Source organism: Microcaecilia unicolor, chromosome 13 (assembly GCF_901765095.1).
Source record: "Microcaecilia unicolor chromosome 13, aMicUni1.1, whole genome shotgun sequence".
Classification (NCBI taxonomy): Eukaryota; Metazoa; Chordata; class Amphibia; order Gymnophiona; family Siphonopidae; genus Microcaecilia; species Microcaecilia unicolor.
Genome location: NC_044043.1, coordinates 96,385,327 through 96,412,183, shown reverse-complemented (window position 1 = coordinate 96,412,183; position 26,857 = coordinate 96,385,327). Strand labels below are relative to the sequence as shown.

The 26,857-nt window shown below is 47.8% G+C and overlaps 1 protein-coding gene across 6 annotated transcripts in view; it reads left to right on the top strand.

The window, feature by feature from the left end:
- The window catches only part of LOC115456599 (zinc finger and BTB domain-containing protein 40-like), a 66,377-nt gene that overhangs the window by 241 nt on the left and 39,279 nt on the right, over window positions 1–26,857 (top strand). For 3 of the 6 annotated variants that reach the window (XR_003939892.1, XM_030185801.1, XM_030185796.1), the window contains exons 2-6: window positions 5,035–6,146; window positions 16,919–17,049; window positions 17,878–18,070; window positions 24,688–24,830; window positions 26,434–26,626. Coding sequence is in view for 5 of the 6 variants with exons in the window: in XM_030185801.1 (XP_030041661.1) it covers window positions 5,084–6,146; window positions 16,919–17,049; window positions 17,878–18,070; window positions 24,688–24,830; window positions 26,434–26,626 (1,723 nt within the window). In the remaining variant the exon portion in view is untranslated. Of the gene's footprint in view, window positions 1–2,128; window positions 2,213–4,531; window positions 4,580–5,034; window positions 6,147–16,918; window positions 17,050–17,877; window positions 18,071–24,687; window positions 24,831–26,433; window positions 26,627–26,857 lie in introns of those variants that run through there. The other 3 variants (XM_030185798.1, XM_030185799.1, XM_030185797.1) reach the window with 3 other exon arrangements.

Sequence of the window (26,857 nt, the reverse complement as noted above, 5' to 3'; positions counted from 1 at the left end):
GTCGCCTGGAGCAGGACAGGTTCGAGAAACCGCCTTGTTCTTGGTTTCTGTGCAGCTTCTTTCTCTGTCAAGCGGACTCAGAATCTTGTTGTTTCAGGGCCAACAGAGGGGTTAAGGGACTTGCCAGGGTCGGAGGGGTTAAGGGACTTCCAGGGTCGGAGGGGTTAAGGGACCTGCCAGGGTCGGAGGGGTTAAAGGACCTGCCTGAGTCGGAGGGGTTAAAGGACCTGCCCGGGTCGGAGGGGTTAAGGGACTTGCCCGGGTCGGAGGGGTTAAGGGACTTCCAGGGTCGGAGGGGTTAAGGGACCTGCCTGGGTCAAAGGGGTTAAGGGACCTGCCGGGGTCGAAGGGGTTAAGGGACCTGCCTGGGTCAGAGGGGTTAAGGGACCTGCCTGGGTCGGATGGGTTAAGGGACCTGCCAGGGTCGGAGGGGTTAAGAGACTTGCCTGGGTCGGAGGGGTTAAGGGACCTGCTGGGGTCAGAGGGGTTAAGGGACTTGCCAGGGTCGGAGGGGTTAAGGGACTTGCCTGGGTCAGAGGGGTTAAGGGACTTGCCAGGGTCGGAGGCGTTAAGGGACTTGCCTGGGTCAGAGGGGTTAAGGGACTTCCAGGGTCGGGGGGTTTATTTATTTATTTGTTACATTTGTACCCCACACTTTCCTTAAGGGATTTGCCAGGGTCGGAGGGGTTAAGGGACCTGCCGGGGTCGGAGGGGTTAAGGGACTTGCCTGGGTCAGAGGGGTTAAGGGACTTCCAGGGTCAGAGGGGTTAAGGGACCTGCCGGGGTCAGAGGGGTTAAGGGACTTCCAGGGTCGGAGGGGTTAAGGGACCTGCCTGGGTCGGAGGGGTTAAGGGACCTTCCGGGGTCGAAGGGGTTAAGGGACTTGCCTGGGTCGGAGGGGTTAAGGGACTTCCAGGGTCAGAGGGGTTAAGGGACCTGCCGGGGTCAGAGGGGTTAAGGGACTTCCAGGGTCAGAGGGGTTAAGGGACCTGCCGGGGTCGGAGGGGTTAAGGGACCTGCCTGGGTCAGAGGGGTTAAGGGACCTGCCGGGGTCAGAGGGGTTAAGGGACTTCCAGGGTCAAAGGGGTTAAGGGACTTGCCTGGGTCAGAGGGGTTAAGGGACTTGCCAGGGTCAGAGGGGAGCTGCAGTGGGAATTTTTATTTATTATTATTAGCATTTCTATAGCGCTACCAGACTCACGCAGCGCTGAACACCTGACATAAAGAGACAGTCCCTGCTCAATAGAACTTATAATCTAAGTAATACAGACAGACAGGACAGTTACGGATGAGGGAAGTAATGGGTGAGAAGGAAGGAAGGGACAAGGGGAGGGCAATTGAGTATTGGCTAGGAGCTAAAAATCAGCAGTGAAAAGGTGGGTTTTCAGCATAGATTTGAAAACAGGTAGAGATGGAGCTAGACGTATAGGTCCAGGAAGTCTATTCCAGGCATAAGGTGCCGCAAGAGAAAAGGAGCGGTCTGGAGTTAGCAGTGGAGGAGAAGGGGGACGACAAGAGAGATTTGTCCAGTGAGCGGAGTTCACGGGGAAGAATGTAGGGAGAGTGGAGAGGTAATGGGGAGGCTGCAGAGTGGATGCATTTAAAGGTCAGTATAAGAAGTTTAAACTGTATGTGGAATCGGACAGGGAGCCAGTGAAGTGACCTGAGGAGTGGGTTAGTGTGGTGGGTAAAATTATTCTGGCAGAAAATAAGTTGTGCCGCAGAATTTTGGACAGATTGGAGAGGAGAGAGATGGCTGAGCGGAAGACCAGTGAGAAGTTAATTGCAATAGTCCAAGCGAGAGGTGACAAGGGTGCTGGTAGCGTATTCAGAAAGGAAGGGGCGAATTTTGCTAATGTTGTAGATAAAGAAACGACAGGTTTTGGTGATCTGTTGAATATATGCAGAGAAGGAGAGAGAGGAGTCAAAGTTGACTCCAAGGTTACGGGCCGAGGAGACAGGGAGGATGTGACCCAATTTTTATCCATTAAGCTACTCCCCTGCTTCTCGATTATTAGCAAAACCTTTAACCTCATCAGGTGCATAGAATAATCATTTTGTAGTTTGCTGGAGCACAGGGTAAGGGACCAGGGTTGCTGCTAACTCAAGTGTGTCTGGGGCATTACTTCCAAAATACAGTTAGTATTTCATACTCAAGGTCCAACTGTTATTTCTTTTTCTTTTTGACCCTTGAGCTGCTTTTCAAAATGAGGTTTGTTTGGTTTTTTTTTCCATTCTGTTGCTGCTTTTTATTCTAGTTGTTTGCATATTAGCCCGACTGTTCTCAATCAACTATGTCACTGTCTGCGCCTCTCTCAGATGTTCTCTTTCTGACTTAAAACAGACCATAGAAAGTTAAAAAAAAAAAATTCTGACACTCATTGGAGGCACAGTAAGACCACTTGCTTGATGGGCCTTTTCTGCCGTCATGTTTCTGTGTATGTGGTGATGTTACATTTCCACTATTTCTGTTATGATTCTCAGCAATATATGTACATGTGGAGAGACATCCAGCACACACAATGGCAGCGACTTTTCTTCAGGAGTGTTACTGCTCCCGCGCTGCTGAAAGTCGTTGCTTTAAATAAAATCAGAAAAGTTACAGAGAAGGTTGACCAAAATGATGAAGGAGATGGCATTTTGCATTTAGCCCACATCATTTTGGAAGTGAGCTTCAGAACGAGTTGCATTTCCCTATCCTTGGAGACTTTACAATTTAAAGGGGCAATTCAATAGTGTCTAAGACAGCACAATAGGGCGTTAAAGTGTACCTAACCTGTTATAGAATGCCAAAGCTTAAATGCAACCACTTAACCCCAGGTCAATGGCTGGCATAAGTTGATGCATCTCAGTACGCCATGCATTACACGTAACTGATAGTATTCTAAAGTTGTACAAGCTGCATGGTGACATGCTCTTTCTTTGCCCATGGGTATGGCCTACTTGCAGTTGTGTTAAGCAAGGTGCGCACTAAATTTATAGACTTCCACCAAGCACTTACGTGTGTCACAGCCATTAATAACTCCAGTCCCTTGTGTATGTGCAGCTATTCTGTATTCTTTGGCCCACAATTAGATGCACCTTATAGATTTGCCTTTCACATGTGTACCTGAGGCAGAAGTCACAATGGTGGGATTTGAACTGAGCTTTCTGGATTCTCAGCCTGCTGTTTTATTACTCTGCTATCTCACATGATGACAAGCTAAAGTGATTGAGGATCTTCAGCTGGGACTGCCTCCATTGCCTCGGGTACAAACTTAGATTGTGAGGAGTGGAGGAGTGGTCTAGTGGTTAGAGCACCGCTCTTGACCTCCTGAGGTGGCCAGTTCAAATCCCACTGCTGCTCCTTGTGATCTTGGGCAAGCCACTTAACCCTCTGTTTTTTTTTTCGTTACATTTGTACCCCGCTCTTTCCCGCTCATGGCAGGCTCAATGCGGCTTACATATTGTATACAGGTACTTATTTGTACCTGGGGCAATGGAGGGTTAAGTGACTTGCCCAGAGCCACAGGGAGCTGCCTGTGCCTGAAGTGGGAATCGAACTAAGTTCCCCAGGACCAAAGTCCACCACCCTAACCACTCCTCCACTCTGTTGCCTCATCTACAAACTTAGATTTTGAGCCCTCCAGGGACAGGGAAATATCCAGTGTACCTGAGTGTAACTCACCTTGAGCTACCACTGAAAAAGATGTGAGCAAAATCTAAATAAAATAAATAAAACAAAATAAAATATGGCTGAAGGAAGATAATGATAAAGGGTATAAACTCATGAATGGAATGCAAATCAGTTGTCAATTCTTTTCAAAAACTACAAAGACTAGGAGCACACTGTGGAGTTACTTAGTAGTTTATCTAAAACTAACCAGAGAAAATATTTTGTAATTCATAAAAGAATTTAGGTCTGCAGTTTGTAGCCTGAGAATGTGGTAAAGGGAGTTAGTGTAGCTGGGTTTAAATGTGTGTGGACAGTTTTTGGAGGGAAAGTCCAAAAATCATTAAGGCAGACTTCAAGAAATCTGCTGTGTATCCCTGAGAATAAGAAGCGTAGAATCCACTTTTTTGGATCCTGCTAGGTAGTTGTGACCCGAATTGGTCACTGTTGGAAATGAGTTTGGTCATGATGGACCTTTGGTCTGACCAAATATGGCAGTTCTTATGTAACTAAGTGATGCAAGGTCTACATTCTGTCTCTTGCTTATCTCTGTTTCATAGGGTAGGTCATGGGTCTTCACTTCCCAGTCCTCAAGATCAGATGTTGAGGATATCCTTAAATATGCATAAGAAAGATTTACATACGATGGTGGTAGTAGGCATGAAAATCTTTCATGCTTATTCATATCCTGAAAACTTGAGCTATTGGAAACCCTTGAGAACTGGGACTGAAGATCAAGGGGGTAGATACTCAACTAATATTACTTGTCCAACAACTTAGTAATATAACGAGGGTATATAAATGCCAGTCCTTGAAAAACTTGCAAATAAAGTGCAAGTTTCTAAATACACAAGTGTTACAATAAGCTTTCTCATTGTAGTTTCAGAGCACAGGAGTAGGCAGAACGTTTCAACATCAGTTTATACGGTAAGCAAAAGTGGGAGAACGTTCTGACCTTTTTTTGTTGTTGTGATCTCCACATGAGAATATATTTTAGACCGTACTTTGAAAGTGCTTGAATCTGCCATGGTCATGTAGTCAAGGATGATCGTCTACATTCCCTTGGGAATGGTTTCAATCAATCCTTACTTTGAGAGTGGAGAATTTCTGCTATGTTGTGATGGAATCATTCCTGACTCTCCAGCGCTATTTTCTGTTTTTTCATGGAGGACTTGGATGCACATTTCACCTTTTATTTATTTATTTTTTTTATTGTTGTATATCACATTAGTTTGAGCTGGAGAAATTTCTTTCGCAAGTTAATATTATTCCAGAGTCATGGTTTATTGTAATCCGCCCTGGATAAGAGCGGGCTAAAAAAATAATTCCTCTAATCTAAGCCAAGATTTAACTGAATTTCTTTCTTGATTCTCTTCCTCTAGCTAATTATCAGAAGTGTGAGAAAGGTGAGAACTACATCCCTCAACAGCCATGGAGCTTCCCAACTATGGCAAACAACTGTTACAGCAGCTGCATAGTTTATGCAAAGAACAGTGGTTCTCCGACTGCACCATCTTTGTGGGTGTGGTACACTTTCGGGCACATAAAATAGTACTGGCTGCCTCCAGCCTACTCTTTAAATCTTTATTGGAGAGTACGGACACCATCTCTATTGATGCTTCAATGCTAACCCCAGAGGAGTTTGCCCTTCTGCTTGAAATGGTCTACACTGGCAAGCTACCGCCTGGCAAACACAACTTTACTAAAATAATCTCCGTCGCTGACAGTCTGCAGATGTTTGACGTGGCTGTCAGTTGCAAAAACTTGCTGACGGATCTAATGAACCGCTCTGCTCAGGGAAATGTGCGTCAGGAAGTTTCTGCTGTTGTGCTGGAATCACCTAGGAAAGAGGCACCTGTCCTGCTACAGACTGAGAAGGCAAGCAAACCTCAAGCGTCCATAAAGCTTACCATTCCGCCAGCTCCTGTAGCCGCAGAGACTGTGGCTACTCTGGGAGGGTCAGGGACAGCGGATGCTGTGGCAGAACTAAAGGTACCAGGTGCTCCGGTACAGTCAGGAACAGCAGCAGAATCGGGAACAGCTGGGGGCCAGATGGGTTTGGGGACACCTGGATCTGAAAAAGTGGCAGAATCTAGGACAGCGGCTACTCCAAGGGTAAACGACGCTTCGGGGGGCTCAGCGATTGTAGCTGAGTCTGGGATAGTGAGCGTTCCGGTGGGATCAGAACTGGCAGAAGCCCCAGCAGAACCAGAAACACTAGTAGCACAGTCTAGGACTGGAAACGCTGTGGCAGACCCAGTGACCATAACAGATACCTTGGTGGAATCGGTGACGGCAGCTTCTCTCTTTGCAGAGCAGGACGTGAGTCGGAACCAGGAAGCTGCACAGGAGGAGGATGTAAAGGTGGAAGTTATGTCCACCTCTGGATCCCCCAAAGAGGATTTGTGTGCTGAGACACTGCAGATTTCCACAGCTAAGCAAGAAGCTGAGGAAACGCAGCCCCCTGAAAAGAAGAGGAGGATTACAGAGCCAGGTATGAGACTGCCAGTCGTTGCTTTATTCTTTAACCTTGGGTTTGTAATGTGGGAAATAATCTTCTCTCCCTGGAGTCACCGTCTCAGAACTCACTGTTCCGTCTTGTGTTTGTTGCCAGGTAGTTTCTGTTAAACAGTTCCAAAAAAGGGACACGTGAGAGCAGAGCTTTGTTGTTTCTGACTCGTTGCAAATGCTAAATTTGGAGCTGCAGAATAGGGGGTCTGGTGTCCAAAGGATTTTTTTCCATAGTCATAAAATAACAAGATAAGCAATGGGACATCATGGACTCCAAATCCCCCTCTTCCCCCCCCCCCCTCCAAAAAAAGAAAGAGACGATGCTGGTGTACGTAAAAGTCCTGAGAGAGGAGAAAATCATCTCTCTATATAAAAGGCAACACCAACGTTCTATGAAGCCTCCAGCCGGAAGTGTGAAGGGGGCGAGATATCCGGTTTCCCTATGAGTGTCTGCCCCGCCCTCTCTGTAACACAGTCAGTGAAGGAAAACAGCAGAGCACGAAATCAAATCGCTGGCTCTGTAACAGTGAAGGACTCAGAGGGGGGAGGGGAGAGAGGCCAGAGGGCAGGGACACACACACTCCCACATGCACACAGAAGAAAACATTGCTAGCCCCCGTTTCATTTGCATCAGAAACGGGGCTTTTTAGAGCACAAAATCAAATCACTGGCTCTGTAACAGTGAAGGACTCAGAGGGGGGAGGGGAGAGAGGCCAGAGGGCAGGGACACACACACTCCCACATGCACACAGAAGAAAACATTGCTAGCCCCCGTTTCATTTGCATCAGAAACGGGGCTTTTTTACTATCTCTCTATATAAAAGGCAACACCAACGTTCTATGAAGCCTCCAGCCGGAAGTGTGAAGGGGGCGAGATATCCGGTTTCCCTATGAGTGTCTGCCCCGCCCTCTCTGTAACACAGTCAGTGAAGGAAAACAGCAGAGCACGAAATCAAATCGCTGGCTCTGTAACAGTGAAGGACTCAGAGGGGGGAGGGGAGAGAGGCCAGAGGGCAGGGACACACACACTCCCACATGCACACAGAAGAAAACATTGCTAGCCCCCGTTTCATTTGCATCAGAAACGGGGCTTTTTAGAGCACAAAATCAAATCACTGGCTCTGTAACAGTGAAGGACTCAGAGGGGGGAGGGAGAGAGGCCAGAGGGCAGGGACACACACACTCCCACATGCACACAGAAGAAAACATTGCTAGCCCCCGTTTCATTTGCATCAGAAACGGGGCTTTTTTACTATCTCTCTATATAAAAGGCAACACCAACGTTCTATGAAGCCTCCAGCCGGAAGTGTGAAGGGGGCGAGATATCCGGTTTCCCTATGAGTGTCTGCCCCGCCCTCTCTGTAACACAGTCAGTGAAGGAAAACAGCAGAGCACGAAATCAAATCGCTGGCTCTGTAACAGTGAAGGACTCAGAGGGGGGAGGGGAGAGAGGCCAGAGGGCAGGGACACACACACTCCCACATGCACACAGAAGAAAACATTGCTAGCCCCCGTTTCATTTGCATCAGAAACGGGGCTTTTTTACTAGTGTCTTTATAATACACAAGTGCTCTACCGAGTTTTCTTCCTTATTAATGTTTGTGGCGTTCAAATATTTCATATAAAGGAACTCGGCTCAGGTTACACGTTCTCCATAAACGTAACCTTTTCTCACTGTTTGGTGTGTTGGGCGTTCTGTGTTTCCATCAGGTTTCTGAGAGACGGAGAACCAATACCATAGCCCTTCATTAAGCCATCCAAAAAAGTTGGTATCTGCCCATTGTACTCCCAATGAAGTATTTTAAAATTTAGATCACCCGTATTTACGGAAGCATAAAACTGCTGAGCCTTTCCAGTTTGAGGGAAATCTCATCAATGTATTTTTCAGAATTGTCTGTGGTCAGATGAAGAGCAAAGACTCAGCTGGGCGTGTTCAGTATTTGTAATATTTGCAACCTCAGCTGAATCCATTGCAAAACAGAAATAGCTATCAAATGTGAAAAAAAAAACACAGATGCCATATCATAAATGAAACACATAAGGATGTGACTAAGGGGGATCATTTGCTAAATGTTCTACTTATTGACATAAAATGAGAAGAAAGCCTTAGGTCCCGATGCTCAAAACTCTGGCGCTGGATGGAACTGCGGCAGAACAGCACGGAAAAAAACTTCCTAATGTTCAGCTCTTATCAGTATGCAAATCTATTGTGCACTGGTAGCGTTGAGCATTAGGAAGTCAAGGGGGAGGATAGTGCGTGGCACATGCTCACAAGACCTCTCTGTCACTGAAACCTCTAGCTGGCCGCCTTTATCCAGAGAAAGAGGAGGAGGGTGTGGGAGAAGGGGAGGGAGGGGGAGCCCCCAAACAACTCCTGGGCAGCTTCTCCTGCTGCCCTCAACGCCTCACAGCCTTCTCGCCTCCTTTCCCGGTCTTCCCTGCCGATGGATCTCAGCCTGTCTTTCTCACCTCTTTTCCCCCTTCCTCACCCTACTGTCATATTTGCATTTCTTCAAACAAACAGATGTGGTTGGAGTACGAGGTTAGCTCCTTCTAAAATCTCTATGGTATTATTATTGTCTTTATTTTGAAAATGGGAGTGGGGGGTAGGTAAGTCACTGCTGAGAGAGCTGCTGTCCGATGCCAGTCACCTGTTTCCAGTTCCAACTGCTCATACGTTTTCCAGCGGTAAGGGCACCCTTGTGAAGTGCGCTGTTCTGTGAGCATTGGAGGGAATAGGAAATGGCCTTATTTGCATCCTTTTGACTACATTAGCATCCTATTCGCGCTGTTCCTTTGCAGGCTCTTTCTTTCCCGCTTTAAGGACCTCTGTGCATTGTGCGTTGGTAAATGCGGGCGCTGATGGCCTGTTGCACCCGCATTTGTTTCTGAGCATCGGGCTATTAGTAAATCAAGCCCTGGGAGTGTCCTCTAAGTATCGAGAGTAGCCTGGTAAGTACTAGATCTCTTCAGTAGTCAGGGCATCCAGTACATCTCTCACCAAAAAAGAATATTGGCCACAGAAATAAAAATCAGCTCTTAACATAGAGCCGTTAAGCAATATAAAATGTTTTGTACTTTTTGCCAGGTATTTGTGACCTGGATTGGCCACTGTTGGAAACAGGATGCTGGGCTTGATGGACCTTCGGTCTTTCCCAGTAGGGCAATACTTATGTACCCAATGTTATCAGTTTTCCTGATGATGGATTCAATGATTAACGTACTTTAGAGAGAATCAGTGCCAAGGCTCCCAAGCAAAATCTTGCTGACTGTCCTCCACCCCTCCCCCCTCCCCCCCCAGCCTTAAATTTAGGAGCACAGCAACCATGTACTTTTAACAGTGTCACTGCGTAACCTCATTATTCAGTTGAATTAGCCAATCTGCGCCCCCCCCCCCCCCCCCCCGGAAAAATAGTTAAACGACTCACCTCCTGCTGCCAGGCCAAGTCTCATGATAAGAGTCACATTATTGCGTTCTTATCGCAAGACTTAGCCTGACAATCGGAAATGATGCATTTAAGCACTTCTCCAGCTGCCCAGGGGGGCGTTGGCTAGTTTAATTGAATACAGATGTTTTGGAATCTGCACAGCTGCACTGTTAAGGGTAAATACAATGTTGCTGCAGAGACTTCTAGGGGAATATTTACTGATCGAAAGGAACGTGGAATAGCTAAGAAAGTTGATTCTTTGCTAAGAAACAGCACTTTTGGTCAGTTTCAGTCAAGGGTTTTAATCACTTCCTGGTTCATTGTGGAATATAAGTGAAAGTTGTCTTTTACTCACTGGCTGCCAGTTCAGGCTTAAATCATATCGGACCCCTAATGTGACTGACTGAGGTCCCATGGGACCCTATCATTTTTATGTTGGGCAATTTTTGTGTTCTAGTAACTGATCAGGTGGCAGTTACTAGATTAAATTTGGTGCAGAAACATTTTTTTCCTTTGAGGTCCCCGAGTCCTCCATATTTCTATTTGAATTAAAAAGCTTGTATTATAATAACTTTGGGTTTTACCTGTGCTGCTGGTCACTTACCTCACAGTCTTCATGAGCAATATGGCAAGAGGGGTTAAGTTTAGTAATGCAGATGCCCAAAAGTGTGTTTCTGGAGGAAAGCAAAGAGAGCTGGGTCAGTTCTGGTACCATCAGCGTCCAGTCTGACATTATTTTCTTTCAGTTGATTGGTTTGATATAAATATCACTTTTACATGGACTAATAAAATAGTTGTGTAAAATTGAGATTGTGATATTTCTCATACTCATTCTGTGCACACTGAGTGCGGGGTCGGATGAGGGTTAAGGTCAGTCTTGTTTTGTAGGAGCCATTGCTCATTATTATTATTTGTTTCATTTGTAACCCACATATCCCCACCTATTTGCAGGCTCAATGTGGCTTACATGGTACCGTAACGGCGTTCGCCAGTTGCGGTGTGAACAAATACAGGTGTTATTGATGGTAAAAGGATCGTGTTTGGTAGATACATAGGGGAAGTTAGGGAGAGGGGACGAGGGTTAAGGTGTGTCCATTACAGTCTTTGGTTTTGCAGTGTCGCAGGAACTTGGATTTTTATGTTGGGTCGGTGGGGTATGCCTTTTTGAACAGGTTTGTTTTTAGTTCTTTCCGGAAACTTAGGTGGTCGTACGTTGTTTTTACTATTTTTGGCTATGCGTTCCATAGTTGTGCACTTAAATAAGAAAAGCTGGATGCATAAGTTGATTTGTATTTGAGTCCTTTAGTACTTGGGTAGTGGAGATTTAGGTAAGTTCGTGCTGATCTTGTAGTGTTTCTGATTGGTAGGTCTATGAGGTCTGTCATGTATCTCGGGACTTCTCTGTAGATAATTTTAGGAACCGTGGTGCAGACCTTGAAGGCAATGCGTTCTTTGATTGGGAGCCAGTGCAGTTTTTCTCAGAGTGGTTTGACGCTATCATAGCGTGTTTTTCCAAATATAAGCCTGGCTGCTGTGTTCTGGACGGTCTGTAGTTTCTTTATAATTAGTTCTTTGCATCCCGCGTAAATTCCATCCAGTGGAGGAGTGGCCTAGTGGTTAGGGTGGTGGACTTTGGTCCTGGGGAACTGAGTTCGATTCCCACTTCAGGCACAGGCAGCTCCTTGTGACTCTGGGCAAGTCACTTAACCCTCCATTACCCCAGGTACAAATAAGTACCTGTATATAATATGTAAGCCGCATTGAACCTGCTATGAGTGGGAAAGCGGGGGGTACAAATATAACAAAAAAATACAAAATATAATACCTAACATTCTAGTTGCTTTCTTAGCCGCCACTGCACACTGAGCAGAGGTTTCAAAGTATCATCAATGATGACACCTAGATCTTTTTCCTGGTTGGTGACTCCTAATGTGGAACCTTGCATCACGTAGCTATAGTTTGGGTTCCTCTTTCCCACATGCATCACTTTGCATTTGCTCACATTAAACGTCATCTGCCATTTGGATTCCCAGTCTCCATCTTTCCATAATCGGTACACACACCATATAAGTCTGCCCTATTTTGTCATATTTGGAGCACAGACTGTAGAAGTCCGCCCAGCTCTTGCTTTACCTCCCAGATACCGGAATTGCTCTAAGCGCTTCCAAATTTTGTTTTCATTCCATCATATTTCCATATAAGGATTCTTTATGTTTATCCCATGTATTTCAAATTCCATTACCGTTTTTGTCTCCACCACCTCCCGAGGGAAGGCATTCCAGGTATCTATCACCCTCTCTATGAAAAAGTACTTCCAGATGTTACTTCTAAGTTTACCATCCTGCAACCTCAGTTCATGTCCTCTAATTCTACCACATCCCCTTCCCTGGAAAAGGTTTATTTGTTTATTAACACCTTTCAAGGTTTGTTAGGAACCGGGCAACATTCTGGGAAAGGGGGAGCGTATTCCGAAAGGATAGATTCCACCTTAACCGGGATGGAACCAGGCTGCTGGTGCTAACTTTTAAACTAAAATGGGGGATGGGGGGTGGGGAACCGACCAGTTGCCCAAGAATGCATGGTTCAATGTGGAGTTACTATTGAAACAGGACATTTAGGTAATTCTAATAGAGAGGTTTCAACAATGGTGAAAGAAAGCCAGGAGTGTTTAAGGAGAGAGCAGCATGTCTACTACTACTATTTAGCATTTCTATAGCGCTACAAGGCATACGCAGGGCTGCACAAACATAGAAGAAAGACAGTCCCTGCTCAAAGAGCTTACAATCTAGTAGACAAAAAATAAAGTAAGCAAATCAAATCAATTATTGTGTACAGGAAGGAGGAGGGTAGGTGGAGGCAGGTGGTTACAAGTGGTTACGAGTCAAAAGCAATGTTAAAGAGGTGGGCTTTCAGTCTAGATTTAAAGGTGGCCAAGGATGGGGCAAGACGTAGGGGCTCAGGAAGTTTATTCCAGGCGTAGGGTGCAGCGAGACAGAAGGCGCGAAGTCTGGAGTTGGCAGTAGTGGAGAAGGGAACAGATAAGAAGGATTTATCCATGGAGCGGAGTGCACGGGAAGGGGTGTAGGGAAGGACGAGTGTGGAGAGATACTGGGGAGCAGCAGAGTGAGTACATTTATAGGTTAGTAGAAGAAGTTTGAACAGGATGCGAAAACGGATAGGGAGCCAGTGAAGGGTCTTGAGGAGAGGAGTAGTATGAGTAAAGTGACCCTGGCGGAAGATGAGACGGGCAGCAGAGTTTTGAACCGACTGGAGAGGGGAGAGGTGACTAAGTGGGAGGCCAGCAAGAAGCAGATTGCAGTAGTCTAAACGAGAGGTGACAAGGGTGTGGATGAGGGTTTTGGTAGAGTGCTCGGAAAGAAAGGGGCGGATTTTACGAATGTTGTAAAGAAAGAAACGACAGGTCTTGGCGGTCTGCTGGATATGAGCAGAGAAGGAGAGAGAAGAGTCAAAGATGACCCCAAGGTTTCGAGCTGAGGAGACAGGGAGAATGAGAGAGCCATCAACAGAAATAGAAAACGGGGGGAGCGGGGAGGTGGGTTTGGGGGGGAAAATGAGAAGCTCGGTTTTGGTCATATTTAATTTCAGGTGGCGTTGAGACATCCAGGCAGCAATGTCAGACAAGCACGCTGAAACTTTGGTTTGGATGCAAGGTGAGATATCAGGGGTAGAAAGGTAGATTTGGGAGTCATCAGCATAGAGATGGTAGGAAAAGCCATGGGATGAGATTAATGAACCAAGGGAAGAAGTGTAGATAGAAAAGAGGAGGAGACCAAGAACAGAACCCTGAGTTACGCCGACAGGCAGAGGGATAGAAGTAGAAGAGGATCCACCAGAGTGCACACTAAAGGTGCGGAGAGAGAGGTAGGAAGAAAACCAGGAAAGGACAGAGCCCTGGAATCCAAGGAATGCAAGGAAAAAACACAGTTTGAAGTGCCTGTAAATAAATGTTAGAAGCCTAAAAAATAAGATTGGAGAATTGGACTATATAGTACTAAATGATGAGGTAGATATAATAGGCATCTCAGAGACTTGGTGGAAAGAGGACAATCAACGGGACACTGTGTTAAGAGGGTACAAATTATATCACAATGATAGAGGGGATCAAATTGGAGGGGGGGTGCGCTCTATGGTAAAGAGGGAATTGAATCAAACAAATTAAATATGCTACATGAAACAAATTGCAGCATGGAATAATTATGGATAGAAAGTATAGGGAAGGAGTATACTGGTAGGGCTGTACTACCGTCCACCAAGACAGAACGAGCAGACAGATGAAGAAATGTTTACAGAAAATAGGAAAGCTGGCAAATTGGGCAACACTATATGATCTGTGCCAGAGCCGGTGGTGGGAGGCAGGGATAGTGCTGGGCAGACTTATACAGTCTGTGCCAGAGCCGGTGGTGGGAGGCGGGGCTGGTGGTTGGGAGGCGGGGATAGTGCTGGGCAGACTTATACAGTCTGTGCCAGAGCCGGTGGTGGGAGGCGGGGCTGGTGGTTGGGAGGCAGGGATAGTGCTGAGCAGACTTATACAGTCTGTGCCAGAGCCGGTGGTGGGAGGCGGGGCTGGTGGTTGGGAGGCAGGGATAGTGCTGAGCAGACTTATACAGTCTGTGCCAGAGCCGGTGGTGGGAGGCGGGGCTGGTGGTTGGGAGGCGGGGATAGTGCTGGGCAGACTTATACAGTCTGTGCCAGAGCCGGTGGTGGGAGGCGGGGCTGGTTGTTGGGAGGCGGGGATAGTGCTGAGCAGACTTATACAGTCTGTTCCAGAGCCGGTGGTGGGAGGCGGGGCTGGTGGTTGGGAGGCGGGGATAGTGCTGGGCAGACTTATACAGTCTGTGCCAGAGCCGGTGGTGGGAGGCGGGGCTGGTGGTTGGGAGGTGGGGATAGTGCTGAGCAGACTTATACAGTCTGTGCCAGAGCCGGTGGTGGGAGGCGGGGCTGGTGGTTGGGAGGCGGGGATAGTGCTGGGCAGACTTATACAGTCTGTGCCAGAGCCGGTGGTGGGAGGCGGGGTTGGTGGTTGGGAGGCGGGGATAGGGCTGGCCAGACTTATACGGTCTGTGCCCTGAAGAGGACAGAGTGGAGGAGTGGCCTAGTGGTTAGGGTGGTGGACTTTGGTCCTGAGGAACTGAGTTCGATTCCCGGCACAGGCAGCTCCTTGTGACTCTGGGCAGGTCACTTAACCCTCCATTGCCCGCCGCATTGAGCCTGCCATGAGTGGGAAAGCACGGGATACAAATATAACAAAAAAAAATATATATATGAATTTATCTTCTTTGGCAGACTGGATGGACCGTGCAGGTCTTTTTCTGCCGTCATCTACTTTGTTACTATAATGGGTGATTTCAGTTACCATGAATCACAATCCAACTTCTACACAAATTATATTCTATATCTTCAAGAATATCATATCTTGGGAACATATAAAGCCAAGAAAAAAAAGACTTCAGCAAAAATAAGAGACACTCCTACTTGTAAGGCAAAACCTTCATTATATAGGAGGCATGAAAAAAAAACTCCACTTGCAAACAAACCTTCCATGGATACAGACTGAGCTGAAAATGAATACGAAAAATGTTGCCCAACAATTATACTTAATACTTATCTCGGATCTCACAGTCTCTTTTTCTTTCATCTTTCTTAACTTGCTGCAATCCAACGCAACATCTCCATTCCAAAATCCAGATTGTATAATTGATGTGCTGCTAGTGATCTGTAACCTGTCGTTAAAGTCATCCGTAGCACCTGAAGATTGGAGGGTGGCCAATGTGACACCAGTTTTTAAAAAGGGTTCCAGGGGTGATCCGGGAAATTACAGACCGGTAAGCCTGACGTCAAATATCCGGTCTGGAACTGGCTGCAGGGAGCCCGACTGCAAGCCTGAAAGCTCCTGACTGGGGCTGTGCCACAGGGCTAGTTGGCCAGGGAGAGCTTCCAGCAAGAGTCGTCTGTCTGACCTGAGCCCTGCCTATGCGCCAAAGGTTACAGCGACTGCTTCTCAATTATCCAAGAAGCCGGTCCCGTTGACCGAAACGCCTTTGTTTGCTGTAGGCGTCGGGGTGTGTCTCGTTTTGTCAGTTGGCCAGCGTTATGTGCTGGCTGCGCACCTAAGCTAAGTAGTCGCTCCTTCTTTGTTAAAGTGTGTTTTAAGGTTTACACAGAGGTTTTACACATTTAGAAAATACGACGCATGAGTCAAGTGATTGATGACATAGTAGAGCTTAGATCTGGAATAACTGTGCGCTATAAGAGAACCAATAACTCACTTTTAAGAAAAGACATCAGATGCCTCAGTGTATCTACACAAAAATGAATTAAAATTAAGTTAATACAGAAGTTACAATTAGTTAACATTATTGTTAAAATGTTATGAGTTGATAATGGACTTGTGTTGTTTTGCCTATTGGATGTCTGTTGCAGTGCCGTAGCGAGGGCAGCTGACACCCGGGGCGGTTCGCCGCTGCACACCCCCCCTCCCCCAAGTGCAGCATGGTGCACCCCCCCCCCCCTCGGCGCACGCATGCGCCCCCCCCCCCCCCCAGAGCGCATTCTTACCAAAGGGGGCGGGCGGGAGGGCCGCTCCGCCCCGAGTGCATGTCGCTGGGAGCTGCGTCGGCTCCGCTGGTTCCCTGCTCTCTCTGCCTCGGAACAGGAAGTAACCTGTTCCGGGGCAGAGAGAGCAGTGAACCGGCGGAGCCGACACCCCCCCAGCGGCGTGCACTCCCCCCCCCCCCCCACCCTTCCTACGCCACTGGTCTGTTGCCATGTTGTCTCTGCTCCAATATTCCTTTGTTATTATTTATCGTGGAACAGTCTCACTTTTATATTTTGACTATTTGGGTTTCTGCCAGGTTCATGTTACCTGGTTTGACCACTGTTGGAAGCAGGATACTGGGCTAGATGGACCATTGGTCTGACCCAATGGTCTTGTGTTCTTAAATGTCTGTATCTGATGATACCCTTAATCTCTCCTTGGAGTCTTGTACCATAGTCTTTGAAGGTTTGCTCCGAGTGCCAAAACAGGTGTAGCCCAGCAAGTCTAACAGGGGAGAGAAGGGTACTTTGGGCACTGGCATGTATACTTCATGAAGTGGTGGTGGTGGTGGGGGGTGCTGGGGCAGATGTTGGTGGATATAGCTCCTGGTATGGAGAGGTGGCTATGGATTCTGGTAGTGCCTGTTGTCTTAATCTCTTTTGTTGTGTTTTTGCCCTGTCGTATATTTCTGAATCCTCTGTTTTCTTGCAGGGTTTTAGTAGGGTGTAACCAGTGCGCTGTTGTATTTCACAGTTGTTTCTTTTCTCTCAGCCACAGGGTCGGAGAGCGTGCTGGACTTTTTAGTGCGACATGAAGGCATCTTCTCAAAAGCTCTGTCAGAGACGCCGAGTCTCATAGAGAAAGTGTCCGATAGCGAGGAGATCTCGGAGGCGCAGAAGCAGGTGAGTGGTACCACCTGACATTTGGGGCAAGGAAAAGTAGCTGATGTCCCTTTACATATCTGATGCCCATGGGGATGGGAAGGCTCCTGGGAATTGTTGCAGTCTTAAAGAGCCTTTCAGTTCTACGACATGGATCAAGACCTTGTTGCAGTTTCGTTCCAGGGCTCATAGCAGAGACCTTAGTCTCCCAGCTCCATAAATTATTACTGGTGATCACAGATAGATAGTTTATTGAAAAAAAGGAAAACTTTTTTTTTTCCGTGCATTTTGTAATTTATCAGAACACTCTCCACTAACACGTACAGCTTTTCTCTATATAGAATCTCAGCATCATCTGATGTCAGCCTTCAAATGAGTCGCTGCAGGTTGAGGACAGTTTTCAAAAGAATGTACTGTTCGTAACTTGACGGTTACCTGAGTAGGACAGAGGAGATGGGGGATAAGAGCCTGAATATTGCCCCCTCCACCCGCACTGTTGCAGAGCTGCATGGGTAACTCTAAAATTTTAAAGTCCCCACGTGTAGTTTCAGCTGCGTACTTTGACCCTGCAGCGACTCTCCACCCATCAGTTTTGCAAGTCCCTGGTATACAGAGAGTGAGAGCAGCTGCCACCCTGAATTGCTGTGCTTCACTCCCTCTCTTGTTTCCTTTTGATATTCTCCTAAAGGAAGCCAGGAAGGTACTGGAATCGGGCCAAGCACAGGGGACTCAGTGGCGGAGAAGCATCAGCAGCGCTACAGATCAGTTAGCGACAGCCAGGAAGAGTGGGCCTGTGTGATGAGTTTGACAGGTGTTTTGTTGCTCTCTGCTTCTGTTACTTTTCCTCAGTTGGTCGTACAGTGCGTCACAGGAGAGCCACAGACATTATTTCAGAGGCTCGTGGAGCGAGTGAAGGCTGGGCAGGAGCTCGAGGCTCAGACAGTTTTGTCAGTGCTGGAGCTGTGCAAGAATACCCACCAGGAGATAGAAACCATGCTGCTGGAACGAGAGCCCCAAAGCAGCGCAGCTCTGCAGTCAACGGGTAAGAAGTTGGAGGAGGCTCTTGCCTTTCTTCCCGTTTATCATCTTATGGCATATCCAACAGACTGGAAAAGTATGGTCTTTTGATCTTATGTCCGTGTATCATGATGATAGGATGAGCTCCACAGTATTCATTAGCCACTGGTGCCTTTGGATGCCCAGAATGTCAGCCTTGGGCTGGAAGCCTAAAATAATCTCTGTGTGAGGCAAGTGAGACACTTAGAGAGGAATAAGAACATAAGGGTTGCCCTACAGGTCAAACCAAATATCCATCTAGCCCAATATCCTGTTTCTAACAGTAGCCAATCCAGATGACATGTATTTATTTTTTTTTTATTTATTTATTGCATTTGTACCCCACATTATCCCACCTTTTTGCAGGCTCAATGTGGCTTACAGAGTAGGGTTATGCTAAAGTCAGTACATGATTAAAAGATGGTTGATCATGAGCTGAGGTAAACAAGGCGTTAGATGGACAGATGTTGGGTAAGTTATGTGAAGTGTTTTAGGTGTGCTTGGGTGGTTTGGGGGATGAATTGTATCATTGAGGGTGGTTATTTTAGGCTTTGTTAAAGAGGTGTGTTTTCAGAGCTTTGCGGAAGCTGATTAGATTGTTCATGTACCTGGCAGAATCCCAAAGGGCAGCAAGATTCCCTGCTAATTAGCCTCAGCAGTGACTTTCACTATTTCTCCTTGTTTATAGACTTTTTATCTCCAGGAATTGGCTTGCTCGGAAGCTTCAGTCTTCAGGGTGGTGGCACCAGGATCCCCCACCCACTCTAGGGATTTCTTTTGAACATCCCACAGGTTCTGGAATAGTGGGAAGCTACATAACGGAAGGAGAAATTAGGTCTTACGTGAACATTTTCTGTCTATACTATTTCAGAGGCCCGCCCGAGGTTTCTGAGATGTTTATTTGGTGCGAAGTAATAGATCAAATAACAGCTTTCACCTTGCACGGTGCTTCCTACATATCTCTTGTTCTCTACAAGTTGACCAGAGATGAGAGAGGTCCACACATGTTTGCTTGCCTGGTTAATGTTAGGTTAACGAGCTGTTTAAGGTGGTTGTGTTTATTCTGAGTTTGTTGTTACTGCTTGTCTATGTAAATACTGATGAGCTGGACTGGATGCCGAGAGAGAAATGTCCCAGATCAGTTTTCTATCTTCATGTGCTGGTTGATGGGACTCAACTATCCCACAGGCCTGGAATAGTTTTCTTTCCATTAGTCCTTCTCACTATTGGGTGAGATTTTTTTTTTTTTTGTTTGTTTGTTTGTTTGTTTTTTGTTGTTACATTTGTACCCTGCGCTTTCCCACTCATGGCAGGCTCAATGCGGCTTACATGGGGCAATGGAGGGTTAAGTGACTTGCCCAGAGTCACAAGGAGCTGCCTGTGCCTGAAGTGGGAATTGAACTCAGTTCCTCAGTTCCCCAGGACCAAAGTCCACCACCCTAAACACTAGGCCACTCCTCCAAGGTGGCCGCGCAGGCTTCTGCTTCTGTGAGTCTGACGTCTGACGTCCTGCACGTACGTGCAGGACGTCAGACTCACAGAAACAGAAGCCTGCGCAGCCTTCTACATGGAATGTTGCTAGTGGAAATAGTAGCAACATTCCATGTAGAATTTCCAATAGTAGCAACATTCCATGTAGAATCTCCAATAGTATCTATTTTATTTTTGTTACATTTGTACCCTGCGCTTTCCCACTCATGGCAGGCTCAATGCGGCTTACATGGGGCAATGGAGGGTTAAGTGACTTGCCCAGAGTCACAAGGAGCTGCCTGTGCCTGAAGTGGGAATCAAACTCAGTTCCCCAGAACCAGAGTCCACCACCCTAACCACTAGGCCACTCCTCCACTAGCAACATTCCATGTAGAAGTCGGCCCTTGCAGATCACCAATGTGGCCGCGCAGGCTTCTGCTTCTGTGAGTCTGACGTCCTGCACGTACGTGCAGGACGTCAGACTCACAGAAACAGAAGCCTGTGCAGCCTTCTACATGGAATGTTGCTAGTGGAATAGCAACATTCCATGTACAATCTCCAATAATAGCAACATTCCATGTAGAATCTCCAAGAATAGCAACATTCCATGTAGAATCTCCAATAGTATCTATTTTATTTTTGTTACATTTGTACCCTGCGCTTTCCCACTCATGGCAGGCTCAATGCGGCTTACATGGGGCAATGGAGGGTTAAGTGACTTGCCCAGAGTCACAAGGAGCTGCCTGTGCCTGAAGTGGGAATCAAACTCAGTTCCCCAGAACCAGAGTCCACCACCCTAACCACTAGGCCACTCCTCCACTAGCAACATTCCATGTAGAAGTCGGCCCTTGCAGATCACCAATGTGGCCGCGCAGGCTTCTGCTTCTGTGAGTCTGACGTCCTGCACGTATGTGCAGGACGTCAGACTCACAGAAGCAGAAGCCTGCGCGGCCTTCTACATGGAATGTTGCTAGTGGAATAGCAACATTCCATGTAGAATCTCCAATAATAGCAACATTCCATGTAGAATCTCCAAGAATAGCAACATTCCATGTAGAATCTCCAATAGTATCTATTTTATTTTTGTTACATTTGTACCCTGCGCTTTCCCACTCATGGCAGGCTCAATGCGGCTTACATGGGGCAATGGAGGGTTAAGTGACTTGCCCAGAGTCACAAGGAGCTGCCTGTGCCTGAAGTGGGAATCAAACTCAGTTCCCCAGGACCAAAGTCCACCACCCTAACCACTAGGCCACTCCTCCACTAGCAACATTCCATGTAGAAGTCGGCCCTTGCAGATCACCAATGTGGCCGCGCAGCCTTCTGCTTCTGTGAGTCTGACGTCCTGCACATACGTGCAGGACGTCAGACTCACAGAAACAGAAGCCTGCGCAGCCTTCTACATGGAATGTTGCTAGTGGAATAGCAACATTCCATGTAGAATCTCCAATAATAGCAACATTCCATGTAGAATCTCCAAGAATAGCAACATTCCATGTAGAATCTCCAATAGTATCTATTTTATTTTTGTTACATTTGTACCCTGCGCTTTCCCACTCATGGCAGGCTCAATGCGGCTTACATGGGGCAATGGAGGGTTAAGTGACTTGCCCAGAGTCACAAGGAGCTGCCTGTGCCTGAAGTGGGAATCAAACTCAGTTCCCCAGAACCAGAGTCCACCACCCTAACCACTAGGCCACTCCTCCACTAGCAACATTCCATGTAGAAGTCGGCCCTTGCAGATCACCAATGTGGCCGCGCAGCCTTCTGCTTCTGTGAGTCTGACGTCCTGCACGTACGTGCAGGACGTCAGACTCACAGAAACAGAAGCCTGCGCAGCCTTCTACATGGAATGTTGCTAGTGGAATAGCAACATTCCATGTAGAATCTCCAATAATAGCAACATTCCATGTAGAATCCCCAATAGTAGCAACATTCCATGTAGAATCTCCAATAGTATCTATTTTATTTTTGTTACATTTGTACCCTGCGCTTTCCCACTCATGGCAGGCTCAATGCGGCTTACATGGGGCAATGGAGGGTTAAGTGACTTGCCCAGAGTCACAAGGAGCTGCCTGTGCCTGAAGTGGGAATCAAACTCAGTTCCCCAGGACCAAAGTCCACCACCCTAACCACTAGGCCACTCCTCCACTAGCAACATTCCATGTAGAAGTCGGCCCTTGCAGATCACCAATGTGGCCGCGCAGCCTTCTGCTTCTGTGAGTCTGACGTCCTGCACATACGTGCAGGACGTCAGACTCACAGAAACAGAAGCCTGCGCAGCCTTCTACATGGAATGTTGCTAGTGGAATAGCAACATTCCATGTAGAATCTCCAATAATAGCAACATTCCATGTAGAATCTCCAAGAATAGCAACATTCCATGTAGAATCTCCAATAGTATCTATTTTATTTTTGTTACATTTGTACCCTGCGCTTTCCCACTCATGGCAGGCTCAATGCGGCTTACATGGGGCAATGGAGGGTTAAGTGACTTGCCCAGAGTCACAAGGAGCTGCCTGTGCCTGAAGTGGGAATCAAACTCAGTTCCCCAGAACCAGAGTCCACCACCCTAACCACTAGGCCACTCCTCCACTAGCAACATTCCATGTAGAAGTCGGCCCTTGCAGATCACCAATGTGGCCGCGCAGGCTTCTGCTTCTGTGAGTCTGACGTCCTGCACGTACGTGCAGGACGTCAGACTCACAGAAACAGAAGCCTGCGCAGCCTTCTACATGGAATGTTGCTAGTGGAATAGCAACATTCCATGTAGAATCTCCAATAATAGCAACATTCCATGTAGAATCTCCAATAGTATCTATTTATTTTTGTTACATTTGTACCCTGCGCTTTCCCACTCATGGCAGGCTCAATGCGGCTTACATGGGGCAATGGAGGGTTAAGTGACTTGCCCAGAGTCACAAGGAGCTGCCTGTGCCTGAAGTGGGAATCAAACTCAGTTCCCCAGGACCAAAGTCCACCACCCTAACCACTAGGCCACTCCTCCACTAGCAACATTCCATGTAGAAGTCGGCCCTTGCAGATCACCAATGTGGCCGCGCAGCCTTCTGCTTCTGTGAGTCTGACGTCCTGCACATACGTGCAGGACGTCAGACTCACAGAAACAGAAGCCTGCGCAGCCTTCTACATGGAATGTTGCTAGTGGAATAGCAACATTCCATGTAGAATCTCCAATAATAGCAACATTCCATGTAGAATCTCCAAGAATAGCAACATTCCATGTAGAATCTCCAATAGTATCTATTTTATTTTTGTTACATTTGTACCCTGCGCTTTCCCACTCATGGCAGGCTCAATGCGGCTTACATGGGGCAATGGAGGGTTAAGTGACTTGCCCAGAGTCACAAGGAGCTGCCTGTGCCTGAAGTGGGAATCAAACTCAGTTCCCCAGAACCAGAGTCCACCACCCTAACCACTAGGCCACTCCTCCACTAGCAACATTCCATGTAGAAGTCGGCCCTTGCAGATCACCAATGTGGCCGCGCAGGCTTCTGCTTCTGTGAGTCTGACGTCCTGCACGTACGTGCAGGACGTCAGACTCACAGAAACAGAAGCCTGCGCAGCCTTCTACATGGAATGTTGCTAGTGGAATAGCAACATTCCATGTAGAATCTCCAATAATAGCAACATTCCATGTAGAATCTCCAATAGTATCTATTTTATTTTTGTTACATTTGTACCCTGCGCTTTCCCACTCATGGCAGGCTCAATGCGGCTTACATGGGGCAATGGAGGGTTAAGTGACTTGCCCAGAGTCACAAGGAGCTGCCTGTGCCTGAAGTGGGAATCAAACTCAGTTCCCCAGGACCAAAGTCCACCACCCTAACCACTAGGCCACTCCTCCACTAGCAACATTCCATGTAGAAGTCGGCCCTTGCAGATCACCAATGTGGCCGCGCAGCCTTCTGCTTCTGTGAGTCTGACGTCCTGCACATACGTGCAGGACGTCAGACTCACAGAAACAGAAGCCTGCGCAGCCTTCTACATGGAATGTTGCTAGTGGAATAGCAACATTCCATGTAGAATCTCCAATAATAGCAACATTCCATGTAGAATCTCCAATAGTATCTATTTTATTTTTGTTACATTTGTACCCTGCGCTTTCCCACTCATGGCAGGCTCAATGCGGCTTACATGGGGCAATGGAGGGTTAAGTGACTTGCCCAGAGTCACAAGGAGCTGCCTGTGCCTGAAGTGGGAATCAAACTCAGTTCCCCAGGACCAAAGTCCACCACCCTAACCACTAGGCCACTCCTCCACTAGCAACATTCCATGTAGAAGTCGGCCCTTGCAGATCACCAATGTGGCCGCGCAGCCTTCTGCTTCTGTGAGTCTGACGTCCTGCACATACGTGCAGGACGTCAGACTCACAGAAACAGAAGCCTGCGCAGCCTTCTACATGGAATGTTGCTAGTGGAATAGCAACATTCCATGTAGAATCTCCAATAATAGCAACATTCCATGTAGAATCTCCAAGAATAGCAACATTCCATGTAGAATCTCCAATAGTATCTATTTTATTTTTGTTACATTTGTACCCTGCGCTTTCCCACTCATGGCAGGCTCAATGCGGCTTACATGGGGCAATGGAGGGTTAAGTGACTTGCCCAGAGTCACAAGGAGCTGCCTGTGCCTGAAGTGGGAATCAAACTCAGTTCCCCAGAACCAGAGTCCACCACCCTAACCACTAGGCCACTCCTCCACTCATGTAATTTCTTCATCCTTTTTCTGGAGCAGAGGGATTTGGAAAAGAACAAATTCAAATTGTTATTTAGTGCTTCACTGTATTGACAACACCCCCCCTCCCCCCCTCAAAATTCTTTCAAAACCCCCTTTCAATTCTTTTACTCTCCTTCTTCTTTAAGCACCGCACTTCCCTGCACTGTGTCAAAATCTTTCTCCTCCACTTGGTACCGTTCTGCTTTGTATCCTGACTGAGACCCAGCAATGATGAATAGAAATAAGGCATCTTTTCTTTTGCCTAAGCAGACAACGGATTTCCAGTTCTGTTGTATTTGCTACAGCCTCTCTTTTCCTGTATTATCGTGACAGTGACGCTGCCGTTTGGCTTCAGCGGTGCCTCGAGGGTGTTAATACTGGTTTGTTTTGCAGGGCCTGGAGCAGATGAACACGGCCTGTTTCAGCTTTTGTTGCAGCACAAGGAGGAACTGATACACAGCATCACGGAGCTGAGCCCTATCATCGAGTGTCTGGATACAGCAGAAGAAGGTTTCCTAACCAACCAACAGAAGCAAGTAATCACAGTTTTCATATTTTCTTTTCTCATCTCTAGAAGGCTTTGAGCAGAAAACTTGTGAAATCCTTGAGGTATCGGTGGACCAGATTCCAGCTCTGCGTGGTAGCTTAATTAATCCTTAGGGATGCGGAGGTGGTTGTTTTTCATAATGTTTTCATTATTTACTAGCAAAAAAGGCCCGTTTCTTTGAGAGATGAAACGGGCGCTAGCAAGGTTTTTGTGTCCAGCGACCGTCCTGTTCCCCGGCCCCCCCCCTGCAGGCACCCATGGCCAGGGACCCAGCTGTCCCCCAACCCCCCTCCAGGCAGGCACCTGTCTGCTGCTGTCGCTGGCGCTCCATCCCTCGGCCCCCCCCCCCCCTGCAGCCACCCATGGCCAGAGATCCAGCTGTCCCCCAACCCCCCTGCAGGCAGGCACCTGTCGCTGCTGTCGCTCCATCCCCCGACCCCCCCCTGCAGCCACCCATGGGCAGGGATCCAGCTGTACCCCAACCCCCCTCCAGGCAGGCACCTGTCCGCTGCTGTCGCTGGCGCTCCATCCCTCGCCCCCCCCCCCCCCCCTGCAGCCACCCATGGCCAGGGATCCAGCTGTCCCCCAACCCCCCTGCAGGCAGGCACCTGTCCGCTGCTGTCGCTGGCGCTCCATCCCTCGCCCCCCCCCCTGCAGCCACCCATGGCCAGAGATCCAGCTGTACCCCAACCCCCCTCCAGGCAGGCACCTGTCGCTGCTGTCGCTCCATCCCCCGGCCCCCCCCTGCAGCCACCCATGGGCAGGGATCCAGCTGTACCCCAACCCCCCTCCAGGCAGGCACCTGTCCGCTGCTGTCGCTGGCACTCCATCCCTCGGCCCCCCCCCCCTGCAGCCACCCATGGCCAGAGATCCAGCTGTCCCCCAACCCCCCTGCAGGCAGGCACCTGTCGCTGCTGTCGCTCCATCCCCCGGCCCCCCCTGCAGCCACCCATGGGCAGGGATCCAGCTGTACCCCAACCCCCCCTCCAGGGACCTCTCCGCTGCTGTCGTTGGCGCTCCGCAATGCGGTGTGCATGTGAAAAATGGCCAGCGAGGGGCAGGGGGAGATGGCGTTTCGTGGAGTGTGTTTGCTTCGCCCTCGTCGTCATCACGTTGTGACGCGAGGGCGGGGCACAGACTCTTGGGCAAACCGGATATCTCGCCCCCTTCACACTTCCGGCTGGAGGCTTCATAGAACGTTGGTGTTGCCTTTTATATAGAGAGATGTGTGACATTGATAACCCACATTATCCCAAACAATTTTGGGTTCAATGTGGCTAACTTTGTATTTTTTAAAGATGTAAACCGTTGTGATTTGCTATGCAAGAAGTAACGGTATAGTAAATAAATAAACGATAATGAACATTTTGCAAAAAGTACAATACAGTTAGTATTAGCTTGCGTAGTAATAGTACAATACACATCGTATTAAATTTTTGTAGTGCATGATGACTTTTAAACTAACAATATTGGCAAATAAAAGCAACTTCAAAGAATCCCAACCAGATACCCTCTGCTACCGTATGAGAGTCCTACTCACAGAAGCTATGCTCTGTCTACCACCTTATTCCTGACCTCCGTTGCCTTTCCAGGTGATTTTGGATTGTTGCGAGGGGAGGACCCATCACAAAGCTATGGAGAAGCTGCTGAGCAAGGTGGTGCAGGACAAGTCGCTGAATGCCGAGAGCTTGCTGAAACTTCTGCGGGCTGTGAGGGAGGCCTTTCCTGCCCTGCATCTGCTGCTGGATACACTGGAGCCGCAGGGGAAAAGCTTCCATTTCGCAGGTAGGAGAGTAGTACAAAGTGATGCAAGCAGGGTCGTGTTCACTGTGTAAGAGAGCTCGCGATTGCTGTGTGCTGGTAGGTTTATTTTTGAAGTGGATTAATGGAGGGAAGTTCTGTAGTTCTTATAGATCTCCGTTGTAAGTGTGATGTGTGTGCACAGTTCCTTTTTCCATCCAGATTGTGTTTTTTGGATGTGCTCCCTCTTCGTCATCTGTTTTGGCTCATTGACAT